Source organism: Podarcis muralis, chromosome 1 (assembly GCF_964188315.1).
Source record: "Podarcis muralis chromosome 1, rPodMur119.hap1.1, whole genome shotgun sequence".
NCBI classification, from domain to species: Eukaryota; Metazoa; Chordata; class Lepidosauria; order Squamata; family Lacertidae; genus Podarcis; species Podarcis muralis.
In genome coordinates this window covers 46,689,928-46,702,444 of record NC_135655.1, presented here as the reverse complement: position 1 = coordinate 46,702,444, position 12,517 = coordinate 46,689,928, and the positions used below count along the sequence as shown (strand labels likewise).

The following is a 12,517-nucleotide window of genomic DNA, read 5'->3' as shown; positions in this document are numbered from 1 at the left end:
TTGTGTGTTTTTTGTTTCTGTTTTTTGTTGCTGTTTTTTTCTGGTTTTGTTTGCTTTGCCTTTCGCTATCTATTGGTAGCTAATGCAGCTGATATTAGCATCAGATGTCATTAGCTTTGTTGCAAGGTGCTGATTAACTGAACCGCTAACCTGTTTAAAGATTTATATATATGATCTATTACCCTGAATGATTAAGTGAACGCAAGGATTGCAATCATCTATTATATTTATTTGATCTGATGAATTTGTGATATTGCTGTATTGATGCTTGGCTGTAACTAATTAGATAATTGTTCATAATCAATTTAAAATATATTTAGTGAAACTGGGAATATAAAAAATTAGTGGATACATAGGCCGGAGATTACTATCAGACTGGTAAAATTGTCGTGATTGTATTAAGAAAGATTGAACTTAATTGACATTCATTAACTATCACATTGGAAATATTGACATGATTGTATTAAGAAAGATTGAACTTAATTGATATCCAATCTGTAAGACAGAAGGAAAGAGAACAAATTACCTAGTGAGCTAATTGAATTTCTTAGTGATGTATGGTAAAAAAACAACTGTGTCAGGTTCGGCGGCAGTTTCAGCCTCACAAATCAGGAGAACTTCTGTAATTGACATGGATCAACCACTAGATATGAGAGAATTATTTTTAAGTTTAAAGAAAGATATCCAAGATTTTAAAAATAATGTAAATGAAAAGGCAAAAGCAACAGAAGAAAAACTTATTTCAATGGGAGTTAAAATAGATGAAAATGTGAAAATAGCAGCTGAGTTATCAACTCAGGTCAACAATTTAGTACAAAAAAATTCAGAACTGACAAAAATAGTGCTAGACCTTAAAGGTAAAACACAGAACCTAGAGGAAGCTCAGAAAAAATTACAAAATGAAAATAGAGAGTTGAAAAGGGAATGCGATAAGATAAGGAAAGAAACAGCAGATCTGAAAGCACAGCAGGATTCAACTTTGGATTCTATTGCGATGTTGCAAATGCAGAGAAGGGAGAATACCCTAAGATTCAGAGGACTAATAGAGGACGCAGAGGAAATAATTGAGAGAAAAATCTCAAAAGAGCCAGCAGCTTGGTTAGACCTAGAAGAAGCAGAAGTAGCACAAAAAATAGAAAAAGCATTCAGAGTCAAATCTAATGTAGCAAAAGCAAACAACTGGCCGGCTGATTGTTTAGTCTCTTTTAACTTTATGGATTTCAGAAATAGAATTTTACAAGCTAGTAACAAGAAGAAATTCCAATCGGAAGGAAATGATATTATCGTCCACAAGATTATTCCAAATCGGTTGATAAAAAAGAGAGAAGCTTATAGACCTCTGGCCAAGGCACTAAAGGCAAAGGCAGTGGACTATAGGTGGGAGTACCCGGAAGGCATCTCCTTTTTCTTTAAAGGGAAACGTAGAAACTGCTTGTCGGCATTACATGCGGACAAGTTCTGGAGAAAGTACCGGAAAGACCTCGGAGGAAAAAGGCAATTGTTGGGAGAATCAGAGAAAATTGAACAAACAGTTGAGAGTTAGGAGACAGACTCTAGAAAAAATAATTGATTATTTGGGCAAAAATAATCTACCAATAATACCTAAGGAAAAAACTGAAATCTTGAACTCACCAATAACAGCTATGGAGGTGTAACAAGCCAAACAGAGATCAAAATTAGGAAAGACACCGGGCCCAGATGGTCTTCCAGCTAATTACTATAAAAAGTTAGAACAAGCATTATTTCTTCCCATGAAAGACCTAATGAATAATATTCTGGCAAATGGAAAGCTTCCGAAAACCTGGAAGGACAGCTTTATTACTCTTATCCATAAACAGGGAACAGATGCCTCAAACATGGCCAATTACAGAGCCATTGCACTGCTAAATAACGATTACAAGATATTCGCAGACATTCTTGCAAATAGATTAAAAATGGTGCTGAAAGAGATAATTCATAAAGATCAAACCGGATTTCTTCCCGGACGATTTATGCAATCCAATATTAGATGTGTGATTAATGTATTAGAATATTTGGATATAAAAATTGATAAACCAGCAGCTATTATGTTGGTGGATGCTGAAAAAGCTTTTGATAATGTGTCCTGGAAGTTTATGAAAAAATTAATGGAAGAAATCGGACTGGTAGAAAATATTTGTAAAGGAATAAATGCCATCTATTCGGAACAATATGCAAAATTGATCATCAACGGAATAATTACTGAGGAGTGCAAAATAAACAAGGGAACCAGACAGGGCTGCCCACTGTCTCCACTGATATTTATCTTGGTGATGGAAGTCTTGAACAATCAGATAAGAAGGGATCAGCTTGTTAAAGGGATCACTCTGGGAAACAAAACATATAAAATTAAAGCTTTCATGGACGATTTACTTGTTATGACTGAAAACCCTAAAGAAAGTCTGAAAAGAGTGCTGGAACTGATTAAAGAATTTGGAGAAGTGGCAGGCTTTAAGCTGAATATAACAAAAACAAAAAAGTTTGTTAAAAATAGAAAAAATATTGGGCCTGAAAATCTCTTCAAAAGCGAAATACTTGGGTATTTGGATCACCCCCAAGAACATAAACTTATTTCAGGATAATTACACCAAAGCTTGGTTAGAGATTAGAAAAAACTTGGTAACCTGGAGTAAACTAAAATTAACATTTCTGGGTAGGATTTCCATTATAAAGATGAACGTGCTACCAAAATTAATCTTTTTATTTCAAATGATTCCGATACTGGGTGAAGCAAGATATGGCAAAGAGAAATTTCCAAATTCCTGTGGGAAGCGAAGAAACCTAGGATTAAACACCTGATCTTAATAGACATAAAAGAGAGAGGAGGCTTTTCCCTACCCGACCTAAAACTTTACTACGAGGCAGCCTGTTTCACCTGGCTAAAAGATTGGTGCACGTTGCAGGATCCGGACCTCCTGGACCTGGAAGGTTTTGACAACCGTTGGGGATGGCACACCTACCTAATATATGGAAAAGCGAAAATTCATAAAAAATTTACCAACTATATAATAAGAAAGTCACTCTTTGCTGTATGGGAAAAATATAAAGACCTGATGGAGCCTAAAGTCCCGTGGTGGACTTCTCCAGTAGAAGCCATAGCAGTAAAACTGCTGCGCTCGTTTCTCTCTGGTCGGGGACAGAGGGTGGCGCTTGGGGGGGAATTGTCATCGCGCCACCCCTTGGTGTGTGGAGTGCCTCAGGGTGCGATTCTCTCCCCGATGCTTTTTAACATCTTTATGCGCCCCCTCGCCCAGCTTGTCCGGAGTTTTGGGCTGGGTTGCCATCAGTATGCTGATGACACCCAGCTCTATCTGTTGATGGATGGCCATCCTGACTCGGCCCCAGACACACTGACCAGATGTCTGGAAGCTGTGGCTGGATGGTTACGTGGGAGCCGGTTGAAGTTAAATCCTGCGAAGACAGAGGTCCTCTGGCTGGGGCGGGACGATATGGGATCGAGGGGGCAACTCCCATCTCTTGCGGGGGTGCAATTGGTGCCAGCACCGTCCGTTAAGAGTCTGGGTGTAATCTTCGATACCTCCCTCTCTATGGAGGCGCAGATTACAGCTATAACAAAGGCGGCATTTTTTCATCTCCGCCAAGCTAAGCAGTTGGCCCCTTATCTCTCTCGCCCTGACCTAGCCACTGTGATCCATGCGACGGTCACCTCCAGACTAGATTATTGTAACTCGCTCTACGTGGGGCTGCCCTTGAGACTGACCCAGAAACTCCAGCGGGTACAGAATGCCGCAGCGAGACTCCTTATGGGGTCCTCGCTGCGAGATCACATTCACCCGGTGCTATACCACCTGCACTGGCTCCCGGTGGAGTATAGGATCAAGTTTAAGGTGCTGGTTTTAACCTTTAAAGCCCTATACGGCCTAGGACCCTCGTACCTACGGGACCGCCTCTCCTGGTATGCCCCACAGAGAAACCTACGGTCTGTAAATAAAAACATCCTCAAGGTCCCAGGCCTCAGAGAGGTTAGGCTGGCCTCAACTAGAGCCAGGGCCTTCTCGGCTGCAGCTCCAATCTGGTGGAATGCTCTGTCACAAGAGACTAGGGCCCTGCGGGACCTGACATCTTTCCGCAGGGCCTGCAAGACAGAGTTGTTCCACCAGGCCTTTGGTCAGGGCGCAGCCTGACTCCCTCCTCTGGCAACCTGCACAGTATTTTGGTTGCCATCAATTTGATTTTAATTAATTTTTATAATGAAATATTTTAGAATGTGTGATTATTCAACTATTTGGTTATCTGATTGTTGTTAGCCGCCCAGAGCCCAGCTTCGGCTGCGGAGGGCGGGATATAAATAAAATTTATTATTATTATTATTATTATTATTATTAAAACGGAAAAATACTCAGGAAAGCTGGCCAACATATAAAATAAACTTCTAAATAACTTCTAAAAAATGAAGATAACCAAATAAAATTTAAAAAAATTGAGGAAATAAGAGAACACATTTCAGACTGGTTCCAATACCATCAGTTATTTGAAAAATTTAAATCTGACAAACAAAAGCGGTTCTCAGTAGAAATTTCCCAATTCGAATCTGATCTTGTAAATTCTAAAAGAAAAACTCTTTCCAAAACTTGCCGACTCCTCCTTGACTGGACAGTCAAGGAGGAGGAGGTAACAGTGGCAATGGTGAGGTGGTCCCAGGATTTTGGCCATTCAATAACCATGGCCCAATGGGAAAATTTATGGAAGATCAATTGGAAGTTCACAAACTGTTACACGATTAGAGAGAACTTTCAAAAAATGCAACATCGATGGTATCTAACACCATGGAAACTTTCAGAAATGTATAAAAATGTGTCAAGTAATTCTTGGAGATGCGGAGACTCAGGAACATTCTACCATATGTGGTGGATATGTAGGAAAATACAGGTATTCTGGGAGAGTATACATGCAGAACTGCAAAAAATGCTAAAGATCTCTTTCAATAAAAAACCAGAGGCCTACCTCCTGGGAAGGCAACAGTTTTGATTGCAGCAAAAGGAAGAGTAATGAAATCCCCTCTATACAAGATTGGATCCAAAAGCTGACAGAATATGTCGAATTAGATGGTTTATCAGAAAAAATAAAGAATAAATCAAAACAGGAATTTGTTTCTAAATGGGAGGTTTTCAAAGAATATCTGAAAAATAAATATAGTAGTTTAAATTCTGTTGCAGCATTCAAGGAACTTCAGTAATAGTTGCTAGGTAGATAGAAGAAATTAGATTTATTGAGAATAAGTTTAATTATGAAAATGTGTATTGGCAATAAGTAATATGAATTTGAAATATGGAATAGACGGGAAGTTGGGTCTTTAGTGTTAAGACCAATAGATGTTTTATTGTTTGCCAAGAAAATTATGTGTCTATGGCTATTTTTGTAATTTGTGTGTAATTTTGTATTTGTGTTTTTTTGTGTGGTTTTGTTGTTGTTGTATAAATAAATATTTTAAAAAAGAGAACACTGAAAAACAGGAAACCAGTGTACGTCACATCCAGTCTCCCATTCCTGTGGGAACCCAACATTAACTCTGAACTGTGGAATGTAAACAATGTCTTGTGACAAGCATTTTGCTGCTCAGTGAGGAAATAGAAACCAACAAGCACACCGACTGTTTGACCCAGTCAATCTGAACATTGTGTGTCTCCAGCCAGTCCATCCCAAGCACCAGGGGAAAACGGGGCATGGTAGCAATGTCCAGAGTTCGCACCTCCCGGTGCTGCTGGAGACACAGGACCAAGGGCTGGGTCTCCCGAGTAACAGCACCCGAACACAGGAGCCGTCCGTCAATTGCCTCCACCTGTACCGGTTCCGACTTATTCTGGAGTGGAACCCGATGATGGGCGGCAAAGGCAGAGTCCATATACGAGCGGGTTGCCCCCGAATCCACCAGAGCATGGGTGAGAATCCAGGGCCCACCAGGGGGGTATAGGCACACCGGAACCATGAGGTGTCGCAATTCCACTGGTGAGGGCCCCTCTTGCATGGTTTGGGACCCCGGGTACCCAGGGCCTTCGACTACCAGGGTTGGCTGTTTCCCTGTGGCCTGCATCTTCTCGGGACAGGATCGGGCGTAATGTCCACTCCCACCGCAGTAAAGACACAGGTTCCCCTCCCAAAGCCGCGTCTTCTCCGAGGGGGAGAGGCGAGTTCGTGCTGCCCCGAGCTGCGCTGGCTCGTCCGGCAACTCAGCTGTGGCTGTAGATCTGCTGGGGAGGACAGGAGCCGGGAGTGCTGGTGGTCCCGGGTCTGACGACGGTCCTCCAACCAATCGTCTATCTGTAGGCTCCGCTGAATGAGGGCGTCCAGCACGATGGGGCGATACATCATGGCCAGCTGGTCCAGTATCTTGTCCGACAGTCCCTCGAGATACTGGTCCCAAAGTGCAGTCATTCCAAGACAAGTCCTGTGCCAACAGCCAAAATTCTGTGGCGTAGGCGGTGGCTGTGGACTTGCCCTGTCTCAACCGACGAATCGCCCGATTGGCTTGGCTCCCCTTCAGAGGGTTGCCAAACGCAGTCTCCAAGTGGTTACAGAACCCCACATAGTCTGTTAGCAAAGGAGAGTCTTGCCGGAGTAGTGGCAAGCCCACTTGGCCGCCTGGTCCTTTAACAAACTGATGAAGAAGTGCACCTTGGTGTGATCGTCAGGAAAATTCCGGGCTCGCCCCTGAATATAGAGCTTGGCCTGGGCGAGGAACACGGGAAAGCTGGCTGGGGACCCATCAATTTTCTCTGGCAGGGCCACTGGGTACTTGCCAGAAGCTGGGGCATCAGCCACAGGAGCCGGTAAGGCGTCCAACCGCTGCTGAAGCGCCGTAACCGGAAGATCCGGCAGAGGTGCAGGCGCTTCAGATTCAAGCCCCTGTCCCAGCTCAGCCGGCCCTGGAGGCGGGGACTCCTGTGCAGGCTGGGATTCCTCCGGTTCAGCCTCTGAATCAGATTCCCAGGCCATCACACCAGGTTGCTCACGGAGGCAAGACAGTCTGAGCACATAACACCATCCTGGCCCAACCACACTGGTTGCCAATCAGTTTCTGGGCCCAATTCAAAGTGCTGGTTTTGACCTACAAAGCCTATTGTGGCTCAGTACCCAAATATCTGAAGAAACACCTCTCCCCATATAAACCAGCATAGACCCTACAATAATAATCTGAGGCCTTTCTTCTTGGTAGCATAGTCAAGACCGCATTTTACCAGCTTCTTTACAAGAATATCATGGGGCACCTTGTCAAATGCCTTGCTGAAATCAAGGTAGACTACATCCACTGCGTTCCCTTCATCTACCAGGCTTGTAATTCTGTCAAAAAACGAGATCAGGTTAGTCTGAAATGACTTATTTTTCAGAAATCCATGCTGACTATTGGTGATCACAGCATTCCTTTCTAGGTGCTCACAGACTGTTTGCTTAATGATCTGCTCCAGAATCTTCCCTGGTATTGATGTCAGACTGACTGGGCGGTAATTATTTGGGTCCTCTCTTTTCCCCTTTTTGAAAATAGGGACAACATTTGCCCTCCTCCAGTCTGCCGGGACTTTGCCTGTTCTCCAGGAATTCTCAAAGATGACTGCCAGTGGTTCTGAAATCACATCTGCCAGTTCTTTTAATACTCTTGGATGCAGTTCATCTGGCCCTGGAGACTTGAATACATCTAGACTAGCCAAGTATTCTTGTACTATCTCCTTAGTTATTCTGGGTTGTGTTTCCTCTGCTGAATCATTTGCTCCAAATTCTTCAGGTCGGGCATTGTTTTCTTTATCGGAGAAGACTGAGGCAAAGAAAGCATTGAGGAGTTCAGCCCTTTCTGTGTCCCCTGTTTGCATTTCACCATCTTCTCCTCTGAGTGACCCCACGGTTTCTTTGTTCTTCCTTTTGCTACGAACATACCCATAAAAGCCTTTTTTGTTGCTTTTAACCTCTCTAGCAAGCCTGAGTTCATTTTGTGCTTTAGCTTTTCTGACTTTGTGTCTACACGTGCTGGCTATTTGTTTGAATTCCTCTTTGGTGGTTTCCCCCCTTTTCCATTTTTTGTACACATCCTTTTTAAATCTTAACTCAGTTAAAAGTTCTTTAGATAGCCACCCTGGCTTCTTTAGGCACCTTCCATGTTTCCGTCTCATTGGTATTGCCTGAAGTTGTGCTTTTACTATCTCCCTCTTAACAAACTCCCAGCCATCATGAACTCCCTTTCCTTTTAGTATTACTGTCCATGGGATCTCACCCAGCACTTCCCTAAGCTTTATGAAGTCGGCTTTCTTAAAGTCAAGAAATTGAGTCCTAGTATGCTTGGCTGCTCCTTTCCGCTGTATAGTAAACTTCAGAAGAGCATGATCACTCGCGCCTAATGATCCTTCCACTTCTACCCCACTAACCAGGTCATCAACATTGGTTAGGACCAGATCTAAAATGGCTGTTCCTCTTGTTGCTTCTCCCACTTTCTGGACAATGAAGTTGTCTGCAAGGGCAGTGAGGAATCTGTTTGACCTTATGCTCTTGGCTGAGTTTGACATCCAACAAATATCAGGGTAATTGAAGTCCCCCATTACTACTATCTCCCTTCCTTTTGCATGCTTGGCCATCTGTTCCAGGAAGGCATCATCTATGTCCTCCGTTTGGCTTGGGGATCTATAGTAAACTCCCACAATGAGGTCACTGTTATTCTTCTCTCCCTTAATTTTCACCCAAATGCTCTCACTTTGGCTTTGAGGTTCTAAATCTTGGATCTCTTCACAGGTATACACATCCCTGACATATAACGCCACTCCTCCTCCTTTCTTGTCTGGTCTGTTTCTTTGAAATAGATTGTATCCCTCCATTATTACATTCCAATCGTGGGATTTATCCCACCAGGTTTCAGTGATTCCTATTATGTCATATTTAGTTTGCTGTACCAGGAGCTCAAGCTCATCTTGTTTATTTCCCATGCTTTGTGCATTAGTGTACAGAGATTCACTTTGATTACCTTCTTTAAAGTATGAAGAATAAATTAGATAAACAAATCAACATTTTGTCATTTTAACATTTTGTTTCCACGGTTCTCTGCATTCAGTTGCTTTGATATGTAGACATGGAATCACTAAGATTACGTAATGTTGTGATGCTCAGCTGTTAAAGTGTTTTGTTGCCTTTTTATCTCTGCATAATACTGTCCATTATTTCCTGCACATCTATTTGACACATTCAGTGTATTGTTCAATTCTCTGATTCAGTTGGGACAGGATTTTCTTCCTCTTTTACACCTTCTTCATATGTTTTTTCTGGTTTTTATACAAACCACACTCTCAGACGCTTCCTGAAATAAATACAAAGTCCAAAAACAGCAAAAATAGTAGAAACAAGAAATACAATTGCTGCTATAATTCCTGTCATGTTGACGCTATGTTTTGAAGTGTTCCTTGGTGGAGGAGGTCCACTGTCAATGCTGCCACCATTACCTTGGTTCAGACAGTCTGGAGGGGCCCAGCCATAATCACAATGACAATGTTTGTAAGTGTTGCATATTCCTCGATTATGACACTTTGTGACATTGCAATCATATTTCAAGAGGGACACATTCTTTTTTTTTTTTAATAAAATATTTTATTAAATTTTCTTTCAAACAGTCAGAAATTTACAGAATAAAGAAAAAAGAAAAGAACAAAGAGAAAAAGAAATACATAAAAACCAACTTTCCAGAATATTTTTACCATTCCAACTGGACTTCCCCACATCTTCCAAACCCTGCGTTCTTTGCAATAAAAACATCAGCAATTTGTTACCTTTTTTCATGTCTTACTGTATCTTTCAAATATTATGTTTCTAAAATCAAAATACTATGTCTCGGTTGTTTGTATCTTAGAATAAACATAATATAGTTATTTCATGTTGTCCACCTCGTCTTTCTTATAGCTTAGTTTCCAATTCACCTAATCTAGTTGCTGAAGCAAAAGTTTCCTAATCATACACATTCTTAACATTCATACAGCTTATAATGTTTTTGCAAATAGTCCTTAAATTTTTTCCAGTCCTCCTCCATTATTTCCTCTCCCAAATCTCGGATTCTGCCAGTCATTTCAGCCAGTTCCATGTAGTCCATCAACTGCGTCTGCCATTCCTCCAGCGTGGGTAAATCTTGTGTCTTCCAGTACTTTGCGATGAGGATTCTTGCTGCTGTAGTAGCATACATAAACAAAGATCTATCCTTCTTTGACACCTTCTGGTCCACCATGCCCAGGAGGAAGGCCTCTGGTTTCTTGGGAAAGGTATATCTAAATACCTTTTTTAACTCATTGTAAATCACTTCCCAGAAGGCCTTCACTTTTGGGCAGGTCCACCAGAGGTGAAAGAATGTCCCTTCCGCCTCCTTACATTTCCAACATTTGTTATCAGACAGGTGATATATCTTAGCCAGCTTAACTGGAGTCAAGTACCACCGGTATATCATTTTCATAATGTTTTCCTTCAAGGCATTACATGCCGTGAACTTCATTCCGGTGTTCCTTTACCTTTCCCTGTCCTCAAACATAATGTTGTGCCCAATGTCCTGTACCCACTTTATCATGGCGGATTTTACTATCTCATCCTGTGTGTTCCATTTAAGCAGCAAGTTGTACATTCTCGAAAGTATCTTAGTTTTTGGTTCTAACAGTTCCGTCTCTAGTTTCGATTTTTCCACCTGGAATCCAACCTTTTTGTCTATTTTAAAAGCCTCTTGAATTTGAGCATAGTGTAGCCAGTCTCGCACCTTATTTTTTAATTTCTCCTGGCTCTGCAACCTCCAATTGTCTCCGATTTTTTCAATTATTTCCCAATATTTCGGCCAGTAGGCCTCCATGTTGAGTCTTTTTCTAGCCTTAGCCTCCACAGAAGAGGGACACATTCTTGCACTCCCCATTAATACACATCATTTCTGTGCCACAAGGAGTCCCATCTCTCACTGCTCCAATATCAGGTATGTCTATTCCAGCATGGTAATCTGTACTCCAGCAATGCCTATTGCCAAGAGGCGTATTAATTATGGTGCTGTGTTCCTCCAAAGAAGGTAGTTTATAAACATTTTCACACTGGATTTGGCCGCACAAGATGTTCTGAGTATCACATTTCTTATAAGTGTCATGTCTAAGCCCACAGTTGCCAAAGCGATCACCTCGAGCATTCATTTCACTGAAGCAATCCTTTGATGCACTGGTTGCTTTGTTGCCAAAGATCATTCTGCACTGCCCAGTGTGAGTTGTGCAATTCCCATGATAGCAATATGCCCCATCACTACAGGGGGCACCATCTTGTACATAAACATCTTCAGGACACCATTCTGAAGTCCCGTTGCAGTACTCGGGAAGATCACAGCTGCTGACCTGTTCTCTGCAAACCTTATGAACTGGAAGATACTGACACTCAACACAGCACTCTCCAAAAGCACAAGTGGCTTCTGGACTCAACATGCAATTAGACTGGCAACATGGATCCAACTTGCATTGCTCTGTTGAGCCACAATCACATTCCTCTTTATCTTCCACTACTTTGTTTCCACAGTATGCAAATTTATACATTCGATCAGGGTCTAGTGGAACTAACAAACACTTTCTGTTCCTTACCGAGAAGTAATCCTTGTAACTGCAATTGCTAAACTTATCTGTGCTTACTCCATATGCAGCCATAACGCAAGAATGTCGATCACAAGTGCAGTGTTTTTCATCATGTTTCATTCCAAGATTATGTCCTACTGCATGGGCAAATATAACACTAATAGCAAACAAACTGGGAGTCATATATGACTCAACACCACTTGCCCAGTGGGCAAGACAAATTGATCTTAAGTACGCTAATCCAAGTGTAGGTCCAAAACTTTTATATACAGTAGTGCCCCGCAAGACGAAATTAATTCGTTCCGCAATTTTTTTCGTCTAGCGAATTTTTCGTCTTGCGAAGCACGAAATCCCATAGGAATGCATTGAAAATCAATTAATGCGTTCCTATGGTCAAAAAAAGTCCAAACAAAGCCAAATTTGGTACAACAACAGTTTATTAACTGCTCTTTAAAGTCACACATACTTTCAAGAGCAGTTCAAAAATTGAAGGGAAAATAAATTAACTTTATAAACATGACAGAAAAACATTTAAAAATCAACAAAGTGTACAGTACATTTTCTAAGACTCTGGGGAACCACTCGAAGAAGGCTCCTCTTCCACTCTTTGCTTCTTGGTCAAGAACCTGTCCATAGTCTGCTGCTTTATCCGCCTTTTCAGCACCTCCCTGAAAGACGACATGACCCTCGTATCATAAAAGTTCCCAGCGTCATGTGCCACGTGCTTCTCAGGGTGGTGTAGATCTGCAAAAGTCTGCACCTCCTTCCACTTCTGGCAAATGTCCCTCAGTCTTTCGGAGGACAGCCGTTCCTCAGTTGCTTCCTCCTCTTCCAGTGAGGCCTGCTCCTGCGCAGCCTCTGCCTGCAGTTCGACCAGCTCCACGGTGGTCAGCTCGTCGTCGTGCCCCTCCACCAGCTCGCAGACGTCCTCCTCC

At 42.1% G+C, this 12,517-nt stretch overlaps 1 protein-coding gene across 1 annotated transcript; it reads right to left on the bottom strand.

Moving 5' to 3' along the window:
- Nucleotides 1–10,543: 10,543 nt before the first annotated feature.
- LOC144327537 (disintegrin and metalloproteinase domain-containing protein 20-like) lies at nucleotides 10,544–11,814 on the bottom strand. Its single transcript, XM_077927571.1, has one exon. It carries the CDS (start codon nucleotides 11,763–11,765, stop codon nucleotides 10,851–10,853), a length of 915 nt encoding a protein of 304 aa, XP_077783697.1. The 5' UTR covers nucleotides 11,766–11,814; the 3' UTR covers nucleotides 10,544–10,850.
- Between the last annotated feature and the right edge of the window lie 703 nt (nucleotides 11,815–12,517).